The sequence below is a fragment of the Limulus polyphemus genome, unplaced genomic scaffold, assembly GCF_000517525.1.
Source record: "Limulus polyphemus unplaced genomic scaffold, Limulus_polyphemus-2.1.2 Scaffold799, whole genome shotgun sequence".
NCBI lineage: Eukaryota > Metazoa > Arthropoda > Merostomata > Xiphosura > Limulidae > Limulus > Limulus polyphemus.
Window position 1 is genome coordinate 265,372 of NW_013666409.1, and position 21,244 is coordinate 286,615.

Here is a 21,244-nt window from a genome sequence, read left to right on the forward strand (position 1 = left end):
TAAGAAAGGAATTATATCGCTGAAGTTCCTCGGAAAGAATTTATACCAGAAATTAACAAACGAGCAGATACATAACAGGGTTATATAAACAGATGGTTGCTGTCTACAATCTACTTTTTCTTAAAGCATAGAGATATCTCTACAAAAAATTCCACATTTTACGTACATATATGAAAAAAATTTGTGCAAGTGTATTAAGTACTATGTTAATATAATGCTTCCACACAGACAACAAAATACAACTGCCAAGCCCTTTTGCTCCAATTTACTGGTCACATAAGCTCCAGAACTACTCAACTTTGCATTGCACCTTATAGGTTAACAAAAAAACTAAATTTAAAAAAATCCTGAACTTTTGGTGTTGGAGTTAACTTTGTCAGTCTGCTTTTAACCCTCTCACTACTGACTCAGTGGATTATGCCAACCTCATGACCCAAAAGTGAAAAACTGTTTCCATACTAAAATTGCTAACATGTTTTGTGTATCTCCATGACATTTTTCAAGCTTTTATTAAACACTAAAAGTCTTTTGTAGACAAAAAAATCAGAATGTTTACTAAACATTTGTCTGTGAATATTTGGAGTCAGAGTGTTGACTGCTCTGAGTGCAAAATGACTTTCAATTTAAGATTAAAAAATACTTTTCATCTGAAAATTATCAAATTGATTTGCATAGTTTCTAAAAACCACCTATGTAAATATCAAATGTTTCTCTACCCTAACTCCATATGTATTTGGTCAGTTTGACCAACCTCCTACCCACCATAAAAAATTCAAAATGAGCAATACTGTTGGATCCCATTTAGTATGACCATTTTTCTTAAAACATAAAACAATAAATAAAAAAATATGTAGAAAAACAATGATTTCTAGTAATTACAATGTTATAAAATTAATTTGTACTCACGATCCTTACTTGCTAAGCCTCGTTTATTTACTCAAGTGGAGGGGGATGACAAGTTTAGTTTGTAGATTTTAGATGAACTTTAGAAATACAAGAATTATCATAAAATTACTGTAATTTCTCCGACTTTCTAACAAAGCTATATGTGGTTGAAAAAATTTAATTTCTGTTCAGAGCAACAACTTAACACACTTCAACATTTCCAGTGAATATGGGCTTTGTCCAGCCACCATAGCAGATCGTCCCACAGGGAAGTAGGAAGGGAAATGAGGATGGAAAGAGGATCCCAAGCAAGGTTCTATCATTCATTGAGCTCCCAATGAAGATATCTCATATGGGCACAGCCAAAAAGGACCAGTGCTGTTATGGAGGACCATATTCCCATAAGCGATAGAACATCGCGAGCAGCAAGTGACTGAGTTGAGAAGACACAGTGAACCAAAAGTTCCATTGAATGAAGACATAAAGAAGGCAGAGCACGACTGATATTCATGTCAAAAAAGACCCCCCAGATGGACTAGATATTGAGTGGGTCAAAGGAATGACTTCTCAAACTTGATCAACCAGCCCACCTGAGCCACCACATAAAGAAGTTGATGAGTATGAGTAGCTGATTCCTGCTTGAAATGAGCCAAAAGGAGCCAATCATCCATGTAATAATGAAATCACATTCCCAGAGCATGGAGATTTCGAGCAAAAACCAACCCAGACCATGCAATAAAACACAGAAGGAGCCAGAGCAAGTCCGAAGAAGTGGGCCCAAAATTGGTAAACCACCTCGAGATGGACAAAACCAAAGGTAAGGTCAAGACCAATGTGCTATCGGGATGTGGAGGTAAGCATTGGAGACATCCATTTTCATCATCCGCAATCCTTGAGAAAAGGCCCATCTCTGGGTTAGAAAAGACTCCACGGTGAACTTGGGGAGTGCAATGAAGCAGTTGAGGTGAGATAAATCAATGACTGACTGACAATCCCAAATTTTCTTGGGGACTACGAAAATACGGGAATAAAAAAACCCTGGAAGGATGGTGAACTGGTTTGATTGCTCACTGCAAAAGCAATTCTCAAACCACTTCTGACAGGTGCTGGCAGGTCACAGGATCTCGAGGAGGAGGGAAGGAAATGGTGCAAGAAGAAACAGATGGAGAAGGAGAGTGGATAACGAATCCTTCTGACATAACCCTTATCACCCATTGATTGGTGAGGAAGGGATGCCAGTGAGGAAGACACCACAAGAGGTTGGTTAGAGTAAGACGTAGACAAGAATATTGGGCATGGGTAAGATTAACATTTCAATCGGGAGCCCCCCCCCCTCCCCAAATAGGTATAAAAAATATACCTAACAACTGCTGATCTAAAATCAGATAGTCTACATGATGGTAAGAAGGGGCAAACTGATCAGAAGTCCTCTGGGGGGCGAGGCATGCTGATCCCCTCACTTAATTGTGAGACAAATTAATCCACATGTACCCAAATATCAGGAGGGGGAGGAAAAACCAAAAATGGTTGGGAAGCTGGTTCATGTAACAAGGAAGGGCGAGGTGAATACGAGATAAGGGACATATAAAAGCAGAGAGATCCACAGTCAGGTCACCAGCACCTGAGGCCTGAGAAAAATCACTGGTCACTTGTGTGACCCCCAAAGTGGTAACGTGAGCTTCAGAATTCATAGCACAAGAAAAGGTTCACAAAATTCGAGTGCAGAAATATAGCGACAAGAATGAACTGGTATATAAGAAAATAAAGTCAAAAAGGAACCACTCTGCATGAAAACAAATTTTTTTGTCACACTGGAAGAACTAGGCACACAAAATAGTATGTCTTAACTGAAACTCTGCCAAACGAGAAGTTAAGGCTCAGTAGAGAAGTGTAGAGGGAGTCACATGTGTCATGTGAGCACATGCTACTATTGGTTAAGAGATGATACATAAGAATAGCTAATCTTGTGAGAGGAGATAAGTACCGTATCAAAATTTACAATAAGTTTCTGCACTCCCTAAAAGAATAGGACTTTCTAAACACTTGGATAAGGATGAAAAAAAATTAACCTACCCTGAACTTTTTACTTGCCAAACAGTATCACAGATTTGAGGATGAGCCACTAAACACTTCGACCAATTATGTGATCTTGAACATTTGACTGATTTATGTATGTATGTGTTCCAATGAGTGGCAAATGCATCAATCATCGGTGTCCCGAACCCAATGGAAAACCTTGTGATGCAGCATACACTTGGTTGGGAGAATCCAGTTGGATTGAGCCAATTGATTTGCTATCAAATTCATCACTCTGGAATACTGCAAGGTAATAGGCTGACATCATGGTCGTGGGCCCAATAAAGAAGATCCAATATTCAAAAACAAAGAAATCTGGACCGAGTGTCTCACTGATGGGAAATGTAAGACACCACCGTGGAATTGTTGGAGTGAAGCATGATGATTTTTTCCCTCAATAATTCCAGACCTTGAGACATCACCCGTTGAATAGCAAGAAGTTCTAAAACATTGATGTTTAGGGAAGCCTTGTCATCCATCCATACGCATTGGAATTCCTGACCATTGAGATATGCACCTCATCCCTGAAGCGAGGCATGTGTGAAGAGATGGATCTCAGGATGAGGTGGCAGCAGAGAGACACCTATCACAGTATTGTTCTGATCTAACCACCAATCAAGATTGTATATGTTGATCCTGAGACGGACAAAATTGAACTGTAAATAAAAAAAATAAATGAAAAAATCTATTACTTTACGCTGCAAAAATAAATATCATGAATTTTCTGTTACAATGTGCACATATTTTAGTAGGGGTAAAGAGTAATTTAGATTTATTTCCTATTTTTCTGTGATGTTTAAAAGGTCGGTCAAATCGACCGAGTCACTACAGAGTAATAACAGATAAGATAAAAAGTGTTACTGAAAAAGACGTTTTATATAAATTTAGGAGGTTTTAGAAGTTACTCAAATGAAATTTGAAAACTACAAGCTGAATAAAAATATTTTAAATCGTGATATGAAAACTATCTTGATGGCCATGCCAGAATTCTTGCTCAATGTATTCATGGACAAATCTTTCGTAAAAATAATTAATCAAAAACCCAATTTTTTTATATCAAAAAGACTTGTAATGTTTATTAAAAGCTAACCAAATTTCATGAATAGTATGGATACTTTCATAATCAAAATGATTGGGCTCATATGGAAAATGTTAATGGGCAAAAATACCCTAACACCTATGTGCACAACTCTAAAGATAACTAAGATCATTGAAGACATATCAATGTGTAAACCCAATTGTTTTCTTTACATCTAAACTATACCAGCAACATAACACTTTGCCATAATTCCAAGAAAGAATTCTTCAACAAGATAAATGAAATTGGGCATAAAATATCTTTAGAAATCATCAAGAAAGGTAAAATGTTTGTTAAATTTTGCAGTAATATTCAACCTTCAAGTTCGGAGAAATACTTTGTAAAATTTCAAATTTTTTGGTTTTAAGTTAAAAAAGGGAAACATTTAATTTAATTTTTTTTTCAAAGGATACTGACAGAATTAGGGAGACGACATATGGCAACTTCTTCAGGAGGCCTCACGTCAATAAGTAGATGAGGAGAACTGTCCTCCTTTAACTGTTTGTATTCCTAGAAAAAACAAATTTCCAAGTTATTTTTCATCATATGTACAGATGAATATTATTATCTGGGCTCTGGAGCTGTGGCCACTAACAAATATTCATTTTGTCGAAAAGTACCATCACTATATAGTGTGATCAAAAAGAAAAACTAAAATAATAAAGAACTTTTACTGCTATATATATATATTTCTAGTTACATTCTTATATGAAGAATTTTTGAAAATATTTTAATGGTTATACAAATTAAGTAATAGCATATGTTTACAATTTACCCCGGATGAGCCTCCAATTTATTACATAACATATTATAATTTCGAATACCTTAAACTGAGTTAAATGATAATTTTGATTTACAAATTAAATAAATGTCAATATGTATCCAATTTATGATACTTGCCAACAAGATTGATACACAGTATTTTTAATACAAATATATTTTAATATACAAACAATTACACAATTTACAATAATGGTTATTACAAATAATGATCTATGTTTGTTTTGTAATTAAGCACAAAGCTACACAATGGGCTATCTGTGCTCTGCCCACCACGGGTATCGAAACCCGGATTCTAGCGTTGTAAGTCCGCAGACATACCGCTGTGCCACTGGGGGGCAATGATCTATGTACAAAAGTTTTATAAACTTACAAACAATATTTAGTCCTCTGTCTGGTCTGGAACTTCCTTGATATCTTATCAAGGGTTCACGATTAGTGAATAAATTTTGAGTTGATGTAGATACAGTTCACTTAACAGGGAGCTAGCTAGCTCTGTGTTTTTTAATCTTTGCATGCCAAGTTATTGACCGAGTCATATAATGTTTTTGTAAAAATACTAATGTCTGATGAGAATCCACTGAAGTTAAATGACATGTACTGTTCGAACTTTGTAAATGTTCCTGGTCAAATATTTGAAGTTCCTGATTAATAAGCATTACAACAATCACAGTTATAGCTTCCAAGGTTTATAGCACACCAACTATAGCAAACCAATAATGTATTCTGTCTTTTGGTATGTCGTGTTGATTATATTTATAGACGTGAGAAGAGTTTCTCGAAATTTCAGTTTATGCAACAATATAAACGACACACCGGCGTTTTCGTACACATATATATTGTTGATTCTTACACTTGAGAATTTTCTACAATTTTAGTGAATAGACGGGAATTTTGCAATACACATTTAACAGTATAAGTTATGTACATTTCTAAATATAAATTTAACTTAAACAAACATCGATTCTAAAATAGATATATGATAGTAAACCCAACACACATAAGACTCACAAAAAATAGGTATGTTGAAGGAAAACATGTGTATACTTACTTGACAAGTTAGTCTACTACAGTCATCTAACAAATGAAGTGTTTCAGTCTGGAAATAACAAAAATAAATCAATATCTTGTAAGAGTCATTTAAAACTGTCAAAAAATTGAATATATTCAAGAAAAGGGTAATACAAAATACATTACGTTAAGTTCTTAATGTCATTTAAGTCTTTTAATCTTTAAGCACAATTGTTTATGGTTATAGGTTTCTATATTTATTTCTATACGAAATTGTATTTCACTAAACCTTCACTTTAGATAATCCTAATACTTTCCCATTTAAGTAGTATTTAAACCAGAGTATACCTTAATTGGCCTATAATATTCAAAGTGTACCAAAAAGTTTTTAAATTATTTGCAAGATACTATTAACTTACCTTCAATCTGTAAGAAGAAAACTTATTCTTTTACTCTTAAGTTTGTTATGAACTCTTACCTTATCTGTTGGAGAAGCACCGCAGAACTGTTCGTAATCAATGAGTTTAGAAATTACTGGGTTATCTCCACATAAACTGCAAGTCTTCTGTTTTGATCGTAATGTTATCTTTCTAAAGCTACCTTCTTTTCCATCAAATAACAGGAGTTTTCCTGAAAAGGATGCTACAAATACACATCGAAAATTATAATATCTGAAGTATTAATAATACTTTATCTTATCATATTTTACTGAAATAGTCTTTCCTAAAGAATTGGTTTCAAGTAGTCCATCTGTTGTTTTTTTTTTCAAGAATTTAAGTCCAAGAATGTTTGATATTATGTTTAGCATGATCTGAACCTTTTATAAAATTGTATCAGTGTTTGATTAACTGATAACAGTGTTCCAATTTAGTTTCAAGTGGGTTACTAATAGCTCTTGACAAAACTGTAGTAGTAAAATATTGAGCCAATAAAAATACTTTCTGGAGATATAGTTCATTATTATATTTACATTTATACAAAATATTAATTGGAAATAAAAAATACAACAGTTAGCAACCTGTGGCTCCCCCTTTATTTGTGTACATAATATATATGATATAAACCTAAACTTACATCCAAGTCCTGCAGCTATCTTGATTGCTTCTAAAGCTTGAAGGCAACCAATTGTTCCAGGAACTTCAAATAACAAAATTATTCAAAATAGTTTTAACAAAGCCTTCAAAACAAAATATCAAAGCAACTTAAAAACATACTTCACAAAACTTGCTTAAATATAAATTTTAAAACTATTCAATAAATAAAGTTTAACAAAACTTGAATTTAAAAAAATACGAAATGAAAAACTTCCATGAAAACAAAATCTTATAAAGCTAGAACTTATCCATCAAAAATGTTTAAAGGGATGTCATCTAATTAAATAAACTCAGTCTAAGAAGGTATAATTTATCTTACCAACACCAAGAACACCACCATCAGAACAGTTGGTAACAGTTTCTGGAGGAGGAGGGGAGGGGTGTATGCAGCGATAACATGGACCACCATCAAAATTGTACACTGTCAACTGACAGAAAAAGATTTCACAATTGACACACCAAATGTGTTCTTTTATATTTTTACATATAAATTATGCATTTTACATACATTTTATCTTACCTAATAATTTTTGGAAAATATGGGCATTTTAAACAAATTATACATTCACAAACTTTGCAACTTTTATATCACACTATAAAACTTGAAATAAACAGACTACTTGTTCTTCATGTATCATCTTGTATTATTCGTTATGTGTTGCTGATAATTTAATTTTAATCTTTTGGTCTCTTTAAATAATGCATATTCTTATCATAAAATACTTTTTTCAGTATGTATCCATAGATTAATGTTTTATAACAAAATGCTTAATTATAAATTTATGTTTGTGGACAGATTCAAGATATCTATGAGCCATTTTCTTGGAAAGCCAATACTACAAGCAGTTAAATATAACATTAAAAGACAACAAGGGATTTTTTGGACCATCTAGGCCATCTTATCCACTAAGTTAAACTAAAAACCTCTTCAAAAAATGACAAAAGATTAGTAAAGCAAGATTTTCCTCTAGTGAAACCATGCTGACTATCTAACAAAATTTGAAACTTTGTTAAATAATTTTGTAAAGTATTATTTAGCAGACTTTCAAAAACTTTTCCCACAACTGATGTAAGACTAATAGGCCTATAATTACTGGGACAATTTTTATCACTTCCCTATATATTCGTGTCAGTGTAAACTACTTGTTACCGATGATGACAAAACCTTGTCAAAACATTGTACATTTGCTGTTATGTTAAACTTATATTAAAGTTTTTCCTCATAGCCCATTCACAGGTGAAAGTTCTCCATCTATAGATGGAAATCTATCATTTAATGTAAAATAAACACATTTTACTGCCAGCACCATTGCTGTAATCTTTATTGGTCTCAACTTCCAACCATTGTCATTTTTGCAAGAACAGGGTCATAACTGGTTAATTTAGTGATGTTTTTTAATGTGTAGCTGAACATGTATGTAAAAGGTTTGAGCAATAACCTTTAAAAACCTTAACTAGCCTCGTGTGATTATTAGATTGGTACATCTGGTAACATGACAAATTATAAGTAATTTTTTAATGTCTTTTTTTCTACAAATTCAAGTTAAAATTTAATACTAAAAACTGTCCAAAATGGCTCGGTATGCATCTTAAAAACATGTACAATCCCAGAGCTTTTTTGGGGCCTAGGTCTATGGCTATATTTCAATCAAAATAATCATTGTACACTTTCACCCTTGTAACTTCTACCAGAACACAAGTTCAGGAAAGTAAGAGATGTGGTGTTACAAAAATAAAACAGAAAATGTAAAAAATGTAAAAAATGTAGTTTGTTTCTCAGTTTTTGATTTTGTATTGAATTAAACACAATTATGGCCTTGATTTTTGAAGTTATATAAATTATTTTTCCATGAACTGGCATGGATTATCACCCACTATAAATCAGTATCCTTTCTTGTTAAAGATATTTCCACATAATGTTGGTAAAAATCATTACTGTAATACTAAGGTTCTCAGCCTGTGGTCTTCAGACCTTTAGAGATCCATGAGCATTCTACAGGGATAAAAAAAATGGTAAAAACTGAGATTCCATATAATAAAGAAAAAGATGAAACAATGCTATGTTTGATTAAATAAAAATAATACTTTAAATTTCATTAACTTGACTGATGAAACAATGAATTCTAATCAGTAATAAAGATAGTTTGAACAATATATTTAATTAGTTTTGCTCATTACTGGGTATATTTTTAGATCTGATCTATTCAGGTAGCTGGCATTGTTATTAATTACATACTTATTTACGTCATTGTCACTTTTATAGAAAGTAGGATCAGTTTCTACAGATAGACCTATATGAATATGGGAGGCTTGTAAGATTGTGTTTGGTTAATGAACAAGGCCCATGAGGAATAAAAAGGTAAGAACCATTGCTTCAATGACTTTGAGTTCCTAAAACATTAATTTTCTTTTATTTACAAAAAGGTACTTAACAAATGGTTTGCTGCAAAATCATTAGGGATATATCTTAGTGACTTTAGTACACTCTTGTAAAAGTAAAACTTAGAACATGAAATTGTGATTTTGCTATCTGTACACAATTCTTAAATCTGATAAACCTTGAATGTATCTGTCTGAAAACACTAGAGTTAGAGACTTACCTGTCCTTCGAAACGCAGGGCACTTCCTGAAATTAGGGGTTTCTTCAACAAAACACAGGCATCATTCAATAAATAACGTGATGCAACGTTGTCAGTGGCATCAATTATAATATCATATCTACAATGATTAAGAATAAAATTTTTGAAATAGTGAAAAAAAGAAGAAGAAAAAGATTGGACTAATTTAAGTTTATATGCACAAGAACAGAATTAGAAAATAAAAATAATTCACCCATAACATGGAAGGTATAAAATACAGATGCTTTTCACTGTTGAAATATGTATACTGTACAACTTATGAGAGAATTAACAACTTCAAAAGTCAGTTATAATTTGAGTGTAGTTGTCGTTCCTATATCTACCTTTTGACTCTTTTATCATGAAAGACTGAATAACTATAAACCTTCCCTCCCTAAGCTTTTCAAAGTACCTCTGGGTAACATAGTAAGCTTGTTTACTACTGAATTAGTTTGGACGAGGTAGTGTTAAGAGCTACAGGACAGCCATACAAGTGGAACAGTTTTGCAATAAAATCTCATACAAATTTACACCATACAAATCTTCATATCAAAGTTTATGAAAGATAATATACCTCAAAAGTAGATAAACATAATGGAGGCATCCACAAACCTGTAGTATTTTCTTTCATTAAAAATACCTGAAAATCTATGCATTTTCTTATAGCAAAGCCATATCAGGCTGTCTGCTATGTCCATAGAAGAGAGTTGAACCCCTGGTTTTAGCAATGTAAATTGGAAGACTTACCACTGTCCTACTGGGGGACTACCTGAAAATACACTTAAGTCTTATCTTACTTAATTAGACAATTTAGTGTATATTTTTAGTCATGTACTTAAATCCCTCAACTCAGCTGGAAAAAAATTATGGTAGGTTTTCTTGAAATTGTTTTTTATGGTATTTTTCTTCAATTTACAGGGTTTTCACATATTTCATTTGATTACTTTCGACATGCTTGTGCCTTTCCAAGTTCTTTTTACAACCTCAAAGAATTATGAGCAAACTTGTAACAATGTTGTGTTGGGGTGATACCTATATTAAACTATAGTTAAACTTTAAGTAGTTGCCAGACACACTGACAATGGAAGTGGTTTTGACCTGCTGCTTTTCAAAACAATGAAGCTAAACTATCGAAATATCACTATTAAAACTATTGACACTGCAACCATCAATGTCCTAATAGTATTATCACAGTAGTCCCCTTTTTACAACACTTACTGAGTGCACCAAGCTGTATATAACTTGACTGCATATATTATTCAATCCACCAACAGTGCTCAATGTTGCAACCTTAGCCAATAAAGCCTAGAAGACCAATGAATGAGTAGAAAGATGTCTTCAATTAGCAAAGAGTTTGAGCATTAGATTGCAATGCAGTTACAAGTATCCTAAAACAAACTTTCTGGCAATACTCAACCCTACTGTTTAGCTATTTTAATAAAAATATTTTATAACTCAATTAGCTGTAGTAAGCACTTTGTTTTTCTTATAACACCATGGGCTAATATATTACACATTATAATTATTGATAGTTATACAGCACATAGTTATGTGTGTTCGATGATTTCAATTTTTTTTGGGAAGTTTAATATTGATTAATTAATTGATTTTGGAAATTCTTAAATTCTGCTGCACTGATAAGTAACCTGGTATTTTCTAATATGTCATACTTTTCAGGAAAACATCTTAATTTGTAAGCTAATGGAATTGTTTGTGCATAAAATCAAGCATCAAAACTTTCATTTCCATTTTCACAAGGAAAACCTGTTAGATTTGTTTATTTAAGAAATATCATATAGCTTTGCAAGGACTATCTGCACTAACTGTCCTAATTTTGAATTGATAAAAGATAGACAACTACGTAATAGCATCCACTGCAAACTTTTATAACACATACAAGGCCCTAAAGTGTCGAATGCTACTTGCAGCAACAGGATGCAAACCTTGAACCATTAGGTTCACAATTCTGCATGGCTGACTCCAAACTTTAAACATTAAATCTTATTAGAAATTAAAACAGTTACAGTTATCATTTCAGTCAGTTATGCTTCAAGATATGACTGAACAGAATTTTTTAATTTCCAAATGTTAAGAAAAATCTCTGGAGATATCCTGATTAGTGTGAAACTTTTTTAAAATTCAACAATATCATAACAACAGGACATGAATATATTATAAATAACATATAATAATTCATACTCACAAGGAAATTATTTTTAACTTAAATTGATAGTTGGGGAAAATGTTCTTGAAGGAAATTCAAAAAATTACCTCTATTGCTAGAAATAATAAGAGGTGTGTACATGTAGAAATACCAGTGTACAGGAATAAGCGTAACCATATCTAACATTTACAACATTGATATCTTAAACATCTTGTAATTAGAAAATCATGTATAATGCTTTGACAAGTCACATTCATATATATATATATATATATCAAATAAATAAAACACTGAAATTCTTGGTTCTAGTTGAAGAAAGCCTAACAATTGGATCAACAGTCTTTGGTGTCAGTCAACAAATGGAGTGAAGGCAAACATGACTTGAATAAACTACATATTAAATACATTCTTCAGAGAGAAAGAGCCACAGATGGTGAAATGTTTACTGGAAAGTAAAATAACAAGTAGAAATTGTGCTAATTTACACATACAAATTCTACTGATGTGCTCTTACTCTGTCAATCACACCAACAACTGTAAGCTCTAATGACAATAAAATTCTACTGATGTGTTCTTACTCTGTCAATCATACCAACAACTGTAAGCTCTAATGACAATAAAATTCTACTGATGTGTTCTTACTCTGTCAATCATACCAACAACTGTAAGCTCTAATGACAATAAAATTCTACTGATGTGTTCTTACTCTGTCAATCACACCAACAACTGTAAGCTCTAATGATAATTACTCTAATTTCTGTCACCTTTCACTGAACACAAAATTCTCAATTAATGGACATAAAAAAAGTATGTAATAACTTGAGACTGTGTTATTTATCTACAGATAAGCATTATGCTCTCAGCATAAAATAAATTAATAACAACAGATTTAATTCTGGATTAACATTTGTGTTGTGAGTGCAAATTATTACAAATCTATTGTTGATACTAAAGGATACTGGGAGATTACCTCTTCTGCATTGTTGCTTTTCAGCAAGACATGATGAGAAACACACTTTACCGATGAGTTTAAGCTGGAAAAGAAAAAAAGAAGAGTTCAAATACAAAAAATTATAGCATTGCCTTATATAACACACAAAATCCAATTGTATAACAATCGAACAGCTCTTTTCACACAACAAAATAAAGATGATGTACCAAATGCAAATCTAATGTTATTAAACTTAACATTCTCCTATATTAAATATGTACTGGGTGTCCCAGAAGTCTGGACCCATAGGGAAAATATATATTATATTCTTAAAGTTAAACAAACATATTTCTAATGTCAGTTGTACATATTTCAGGAAAAAAATATCATTATAGCACAGTATACCAAGAATTGACATGCGTATGGCTATTAATGGCATGCAATTTGAATAATTAATAAATTAAGAAGACATTGTGTATTTTTCCCTATAGCTCCAGACTTCTGGGACACCCTGTATTTCCGACAGAAACTCACCTACACACACACAGAATTGCTGTGTTTCTTAAGCACCTGCCTAAGAGATTTGCATTCCATTAGCTTTGAGCTAACTTCTACCTAACCTCACATGTTTAATTTGAATAGTACTAGTGCATAATATCATCATGTAACAATAGCCCTCCACTAAGAGGAGGGCAACACAATCTCCAAGCACAGTAACTCTCCTTAAGCCCTTAAGCTTTCACACTCAAGATAGCTTTATTCTTAGATGAAGCAAAAAAAAAAAGGTAGCACCAGAAGTGAGGAGATCAAATGGGAATGTGTGAAGAGATGAGTATCTATAGGAAATGCATTTTCAGTATAAAAGAACAATGTTAAATTCTCAGATGATGCCTCACCTCTGCACATAGAATTACTAGAATCCCATGCTTAATTATTGGAGGGGGGGCTGGTGCAAATTTTAAACCTAGTGTGACATCTATTGGCAGAGGCTTTATAGGGGCATACCAGTGGGACACCACACCTCATCTCAACCGGAGTATACTTTTCATTTGAGAGGAAATAGGGAGAGACAAAAGAGCCCCAAAAGTTTCAGGAATGGGTAGAATTCAAACATGGTCAACCGAGCACCTGCATGGAAGTAGGACGAGAGGATCACTGAAGAAGAAAGGATAGAAATAAGGAGAGGACAAGAGAAGAAAACCATACAGCAACTGTAATGGCAATTGTATGAGATAAAACTGCCTAAAAATCAGCAATCCATGGCCGAACAACCAAGTGAAAAGAACCAAAACATGGGCCAAAGTAGGATGGTCCAGATGAAGGGAAAGACAGACAGATCAATGTTAAAAAAACCCAAAACAAATGATAGATGGCCAGGGGTGAAAACAACAGGACTGGAATCAGAAAAAGGACACACAAATGGAGAGTCCGGCATTGTAAGGAATAGATTGGACAAATCCAACATGTGAAATAGAAGTGACCATATCCCTGGAAGACAGATGCAGTAGGAGAAAGGGCTGAGCCTGCTAAAAGGCACCACCACCAACAAGGAGTCTTGAGTATTAAAATGAGGACACAAGGTAGAAGACAAGGAGGAGGATGGGTATACATAAAGAGAGGAGACTAGTCCGGGCTGAAAGTATCTGTAAAACTGGCCAAAGGATGAGGAACCAAAGTCCAGAAGAGGGAGAACTTTGGAACTGAGAGTAGCAAAGGTAGTGATGAGAGGCAAGTCCAACAAAATCAAAGGGTGGAGAGACCAAACTATGGGTAGAATCCTGTTAGGATGAGAGAGACAAACCACCACCACGTTCAGAGTTCTAGACACATGAATAGACATAAGACAAATCAAATAGGAAAATAATCCCAAAATAGCATGAAATAGAATGGGTACTCCTTTGATGGTTGAAATTAGCAACGATTATGGAAGGGATGGAATGAATCCTGATCAACCAATCAACAAGAGGGAGGAAATGTTAAAAACACTTCATGGACAATGAGAAGGTAAAGAGCATAGATTTAGAATGAATACTTCACTAGGGCCCACATTCCCTAAGGCATGTAATTGTTCTTAGACATCCTCCCAGGTTGACAGAGAGAGAAGTATCAGAGAAAAGATGGAGATCCAGTCAGGGGGCAGAAAGTGTAGGTGTGTGTGTGAGAAAAGACTTGGAAGGTGTGACAAGCCAGCCCAGCTAAGCAGCCTTCCACAGAATAATACAAGTATGAAAGAAATTCTCCTGAGAAGAGGCAAGGAGAAGCTAATAATTCATGAAAAATAGGAAGTCAAGTCCAGTCCCAAACTAAGAACAAGGTGAACAAATGCCCACATAAGTTGAGGAAGGAATGTATGAGGAGACATAAAGCCCAGAGGAATAGTAAGTAATTAGAAGACACAATCCCTACAGATGAAAAAAAGAAAAACTTTTGAAAGACAGGATGATCAGAATATGTAAAAAAAGTGTCCAAAATATCAATCATGGTCACACACAGTCCATGCGAAAAACAAACAATAGGGAGAAGGGATACTCCCCACATACAACCAAGGAATGATAAGAAACTGGTAGAAAGACACCAGAATCCAGTCACCCCAAGAACACAAAAAGACTAGAGTAAAACCAGATGTAAAGGTAAATACCCTCTCAATGGTGTTATCAGCTAAAAAATCTGACACCACATCTTTGAGACACTGAAGACAAAGAGGAACAGAGGGAGGAGGAATGGAGATGGAAAGGGAAGAAGGGGAAGTGAAATGGAGAGAGGCTGCAGGTGAGAACCAGAATAACCCATCTAGCGGACGAAATTTGAAACCGAAGGTTGGCAAAGAAAGACAGGTGGGTGCCACATAACTAACAGGGTAGTTGCCATCAAAATGAGCAACAACCCCAAGATTATGAAATAGGAGGGCAGAAAGAAAAAGACCAAAAAGGTGAGACAAAAAAGATTGATCAGGCCTAGTAACAGGAATAGAACATCAAAGATGAGAAAATACAGTTGAAAATGAGGAACTGAGAATGGGGCCACAACAGTCTGGGTCTCCAGTGGATCAAAAACACCAAAAACCTCTGGACAAAGAAATGGAGCCTGATGAAGATTACATATAACAATGTGAGGAGACAACATACACTTGTTAGGAGAGCAATCTATTCCAACAGCAGAGGAACCAACCAAAGAGATATAGAATAGCAGAAGAATTATGGGTCAATGTAGAGAAAAGAAGAGAACAAACCTCTCTAGAATATATTCCCCTGGAGTACCATGAGTTGCCTCAGTCAGAAAGTAAAGTAGCAGGAGGTAACATAAGAGGGTGGTAAGAAAGATAAAAGCAAGAAAGGCTGGCATTGTAAAGGTAAAACAGAAGTTAAGAGGTCCACTCCCCAAATGGGGAAAAAAAAAAAGAGTCCAAAGAGTAGGAATCGAGGAATGGAAATGAAGAACGTCTGTAAGTCGAGATAAAACAGTCAAGTAGACTAGGAGGATGAGGCCTGTTAGCATAAGGGTGCAGTTTATCAAGAAACGAGACTTCAGGGACCCAAAAGTTAGGTAAAAATGGGAAAACAAAAGGGAGAGAGAAATAAAAGAATATACCTGAGAAGTCATGTCAAGGAAGAAAATAGAAGAGTGAGGATAGCCCTCCATAAACAAAGCAATGCCTAGAGTAAACCTTGATGGGGGAAATAGCAGGTCAAATCACCATCATCCTGATTATGTTGAAATTGGGGAGAATCAAAGTTGCCCGAAAGGATGGGAAAAGAAGACCAAATGAGCATGAACAAACCCACAACATGTGGAACAATGGTTATCACATCCACCACAGACAATGAGTTCCAGAAGCCACAAAGACTCAGGTCTCCTGTTAGGAATACCATCACTGTCATGGGAGGAAACAGAAATTACTGTCACTTGACAAGTTATATTGGATAAATAGAAAAAAACCTTGTCTGGGTTCCTTTAAGAATAAAAGAAACCAGTGAAACTGAAATGAATATTAAGTTTTCATAAACTACTGTAGGTCTCACATACATTAATAAAAGTTTAAAACCCATCTATTCTAGACAGTGCCAAGAAAAAGAATGAAGTTATCTTGAGTGCAAGTGCTTAAGGGGAGTTATTGCATATGGAGGTTGTGTCACCCTCCTATTGGTAGAGGGATAATGTTGCATCATGACATAATCATGTACCAGCACAGTTCATGTTAAACACCTGAATTTAGGTTAGATCTAGCTTAAAGCTAGTGGCAAGTAAGTAAGTCTCTTAGACAGACATATGAGGATTATTACAATTCTGTGTGAGAAGTTGAGGTATCATCTCAGAATGTCCTTTACATCATAACATAAAATTTCTATTCTGAAATTCTTCATTTCTGTGCAAGGAGATAGATGTTTATGTTTAAATTAGATATATACTAGATGTAAAAGTGTTATTAAAGTAACCTCAAGACTTAAAAATCCACAAAAATTGTGAAACACGTCTTGTTGAAGAATGGTGTCAAGTAATATGTTTTAAATCATACATCTTGAAAATTTAATGGTTAAAATGTTATTACTTTAGTTTGATAAGGACAAAAGTCTGTCAGAACATGACCTTAGCGTCAAATTAATCAATTAATATAGAAACATTTTCAGCAAGTGATAACTCTTAAAAAAAGAAAACATAGCAAAGTTTGCTCATGCTCATTATACATAGGCCTAACCCCTAAAACAACCCAAAAATTATGGATGAACAGTACATGGCAGACAATAATAATAAGTCAACAGCACAAGACCATTATTGATAAAACTATTATACCTGGAAACAGCAAGAATAATGGAAAGAGATTTTGGTGTCCCAACTCCATGTTCTTTATGAAGAATCTGTCTGTGAAGATTACTCAGTTCTACAGAATCATAGTCAACAACCCCAATAGTTCCTTTGGGAATGAAAAAAAAATGCTTTTAAAATCATAACTATAAACAGAAGTTTCTTACCACATATTATGTAAAACTTTGCCATATACGCAACTAAATTTTTAAACCATATTAGTAGATGTTATAGTGTTACATTGTAATATATACATAGATGAATGCAAACACAAAGCTAAGTTTTATCATTTAGCAGTCTACATTCAAAATTTAGACGATGGATATAAAAATCAACTTCTATATATAAGTTGCTCAAAATTTAAGAACATGATAAAATTATCTACTGTTCTGCTAAAAAATTTTCTATGGCAAAAGTGCTAATTTTTAATTTTTTTACCAATATATATATATATATATATATATGTATATATATATATTGGCTTTGAATATTTATTGTAAACATTTTGAGAGTTAAATATTTTTTTGTATATTTATACACAAAATACGGTTTTGTATTGTATTATCTCTATCTTCCTTAATACGCATCTCAAAAAATAAGCACTGTAACTGATTTCTATAATATTTATATATTCTAACTCTGACATAAATTTATGAGGCACTTTACACACCATGTGGATCTTTTATTTTTGAAATTCTTATGCCTAATAAAGAAAAATATATATATAACAAGTCTGATCTTTCTCTAAACCAAACAAAAAAGAAATCTGCAACACTGATGTAGTGAACATAAAACATGCTTAATTCCAATTAGGCCTAGCATGCAGTATTTGCAGCATATTGTTTCATAATTTAAAATGAAGTTTTTCTTGAATTTTTAGTAGAACTTTAAAGTTCAATATTTTGATTTCTGCTTGCTGTTGTTTCCAATCAGAAGTTACACAATATCTATAAGTTAATAAAATTGAGGGTAAGATTAACTTAATACAATACCTCACTTCTAATACAAAGGAACATTAACTCATTCAAGATAGTACTCAACAAAAACAAAGGTAAAGATATGGCTATTAGATGTAGGATAATTTTATGCATGTCTCATATGTTAAAAATCTACAAAATCCCAAAATTCTCCTGACTCCTGCAAGCATGAACCTGAAAACTATCTTGAAGCTAAGAAATTAAGATGCATTATTTTTTTTACATGGGATTAAAAAATTCTTTATTCAATTAGACATACCAACCTAGGGAGAAAATTTAACACTTTTTCAAAGTAAGGTATAAAAATTGCATGACATAAAACATATCATATAAAATATATTTAAGAATAAGAAATAGAATATCTTGATTTTCAGAAAACAATTATTTACCTACTCCAGCTGCAGCCAGATAGATAGCTGCTGGACATCCAAGACCACCAGCTCCCACAATTAAAACTGACGCTTTTTTCAACTTTTGTTGACCTAAAACGTTTTTTAATATATACATAAGTATTGAAAATATTATTATAACCAGCTTATGTAATGTGGATCCTAAAATAGCAGTTTGTCTAAACCAACTTAAAGTATGCCCAATCTTATCACTTTCTTCTTAAGAATTAGAAATAAAATTATGATTCTTTGTTAATTAACATTACACCTATTCATACTTATCACCTATTTAGATTTTTATTCATGAAAGATGTATATATTTTTTCAATATTAAAAAAACAGTGGTTTATGTAAAAAAAGGGTTAAGAGATAATTTCTATAACATGTCGCAATGCTTTTGAAATAGAAAAACATCAGGGACAGTACCAATGAAACACAATCTCTCAAGATACTACATTGCCAGTCACTAAACTCTAGCACCACAAAAAATTAAATACACGAAGTAAATTCTTAAACACTTGTACATGAGTGAATGTTAGAACAAATTGGAGATAAAAGTAAGAAAAGAGAGACAGGAAATACACCATATGATATAAATATGCCACAAATACGTGTAACTATTAAAATAAACTTAATTCATGCTACTGTTTTTCCTGTTTGGCATTGACTCGATTATATGCATTTGCATACTGTATCTACTCACAAGTGTTACTACTAGGCAGTAAATAAAAGAAAATCTACCTCCTACACCAAAGTCTGGCAGAATGAGCTGTCGACTGTACCTAGCAACATCTTCTTTTGACAGCTGAGAACACAGATTTTCTGGAGATTCCAATGTTGCAGTCGAAGCAGCAATTTTAGTGCTTGGGTGAGAATTACTCATTTGATCAAGCTCAGATTTAGGTACCTAAAAAATATAACGTTGTAATGTATTTTATCATTATGTAACAGGCGTTGGGCATGAATTTTATTCTAACTTTTAAGAATCTAACACTAGTAACACCTTAGTTAGTACTAGCTACCATACTTGCAGAACACGATAACTTGTATAAGTTAAAACAAGTTATTGCGCTAATATAAATAAGGATAATTATTATTATATTAATATCATCAGTAGTCATTCAATGATTCACTCAGCATTGTCACTAGTCAGTTTTCGTCACTAATTAAGTAATATATAAATTATACGTCATTACTTGTTCAATCCGTAACACTAATACGCTAGATTAATATTTCTGATACAAACGTATTTTGTGAGCAATGTCTTCAGTCTCATGATTTCACTATCTTTTTCTTCAAGCAATTGTTTAAAATTTGGCATTTGAAATTCTTCTTCTTGGAGACCCATCATATTTGAAAATTACAAAATTGTGAGTGAGTCAGTGACATCTGTTGGAAGAGTCGTACTAAACTAATGAAATTGCATCTTTATTAATTTATTAAAATAATACCTACATCTTTATCTTAATTAATATTAAGCAGTGGCATATTTTTATAATTCTGGTGAAATTATAAATGTAATTTAAGAATTCAAGTAAAAAAGTATGTTAGACATTAGTACAGAGATTAGTTGAGGAAAATGTGGTGACGATGAACCTACTTTTTTCGAAATGAAGTTTGGAGACGGCTTGAACGGGTAGTGAAAGAAACTTTATTACAAATGTTTGTTTATTTGAATTTATGCACAAAGTTACACAATAGGCTATCTGTGCTCTGCCCACCACGGGTATCGAAACCCGGTTTCTAGCGTTGTAAGTCCGCAGACATACCGCTGTGTCACTGGGGGCTATTACAAATGTAGAACATTTAGACAAGCTGATAATGACAAAAGCGTGTCGTAAAGTTGTTCATATGTAATAAAGCTTATTTCACTACCCATTCAAGCCGTCTCCAAACTTCATTAGTTGTAGAAAAGTATTCCATAGACCTGGTTCAGTAATTGAGTGATGTAGTGTACACATCTTATTGTTATAAGCTATATTTTTAATATAGCAATTTAATTGTTGGCTAGAAAATGCTGCGGGTCTGAATCAAATAATTTAAATAAAAATAATAATAACATAGGCCTATAACATCCAGACTTTGTTACAGACTCCTAAGTGAAACATTGAATATGGTAAAACAGTGTTTACCTGAATTGTTATATTTAATATTTCCACTGTTATCAACAGAATTACTGCACTGGCTTGGCCGCCAATTTTGATTTTACATCTTTTAATCGTCGTTTAGTTATAAATACAACATAGGTGTGAAGTATGGAGAGTTTTTCAAGAATATAGTAGTTGAACCAGGCAGTGTGTTTGCTTAACGTATTTGATCTGTGTTTGTCATTGCATTTATAGTGTTACGTCTCCGTTCGTTAATTGATTTTCCGTAAATTCGTTCTGACGAAACTTTAGCGACACAAGTCCTTACTTAATAAAACTGGTTTATTCTTTCCG

At 33.3% G+C, this 21,244-nt stretch overlaps 1 protein-coding gene across 3 annotated transcripts in view; it reads right to left on the reverse strand.

The window, feature by feature from the left end:
• LOC106460580 (adenylyltransferase and sulfurtransferase MOCS3-like) overlaps positions 1–20,184 on the reverse strand; it is a 26,420-nt gene extending 6,236 nt beyond the window's left edge. For 2 of the 3 annotated variants that reach the window (XM_022387329.1, XM_013920300.2), the window contains exons 1-11: positions 20,050–20,184; positions 19,545–19,710; positions 18,804–18,896; positions 17,426–17,546; positions 12,666–12,740; positions 9,525–9,642; positions 7,244–7,352; positions 6,905–6,967; positions 6,309–6,472; positions 5,871–5,918; positions 4,453–4,549 (exon numbers count right to left, since the gene is read on the reverse strand). In XM_022387329.1, coding sequence (XP_022243037.1) covers positions 4,453–4,549; positions 5,871–5,918; positions 6,309–6,472; positions 6,905–6,967; positions 7,244–7,352; positions 9,525–9,642; positions 12,666–12,740; positions 17,426–17,546; positions 18,804–18,896; positions 19,545–19,710; positions 20,050–20,154 — 1,159 coding nt within the window. In that variant the 5' untranslated portion in view covers positions 20,155–20,184. Of the gene's footprint in view, positions 1–4,452; positions 4,550–5,870; positions 5,919–6,308; positions 6,473–6,904; positions 6,968–7,243; positions 7,353–9,524; positions 9,643–12,665; positions 12,741–17,425; positions 17,547–18,803; positions 18,897–19,544; positions 19,711–19,999 lie in introns of all 3 variants that reach the window. The other variant, XM_022387330.1, reaches the window with a different exon arrangement.
• Positions 20,185–21,244: the final 1,060 nt, after the last annotated feature.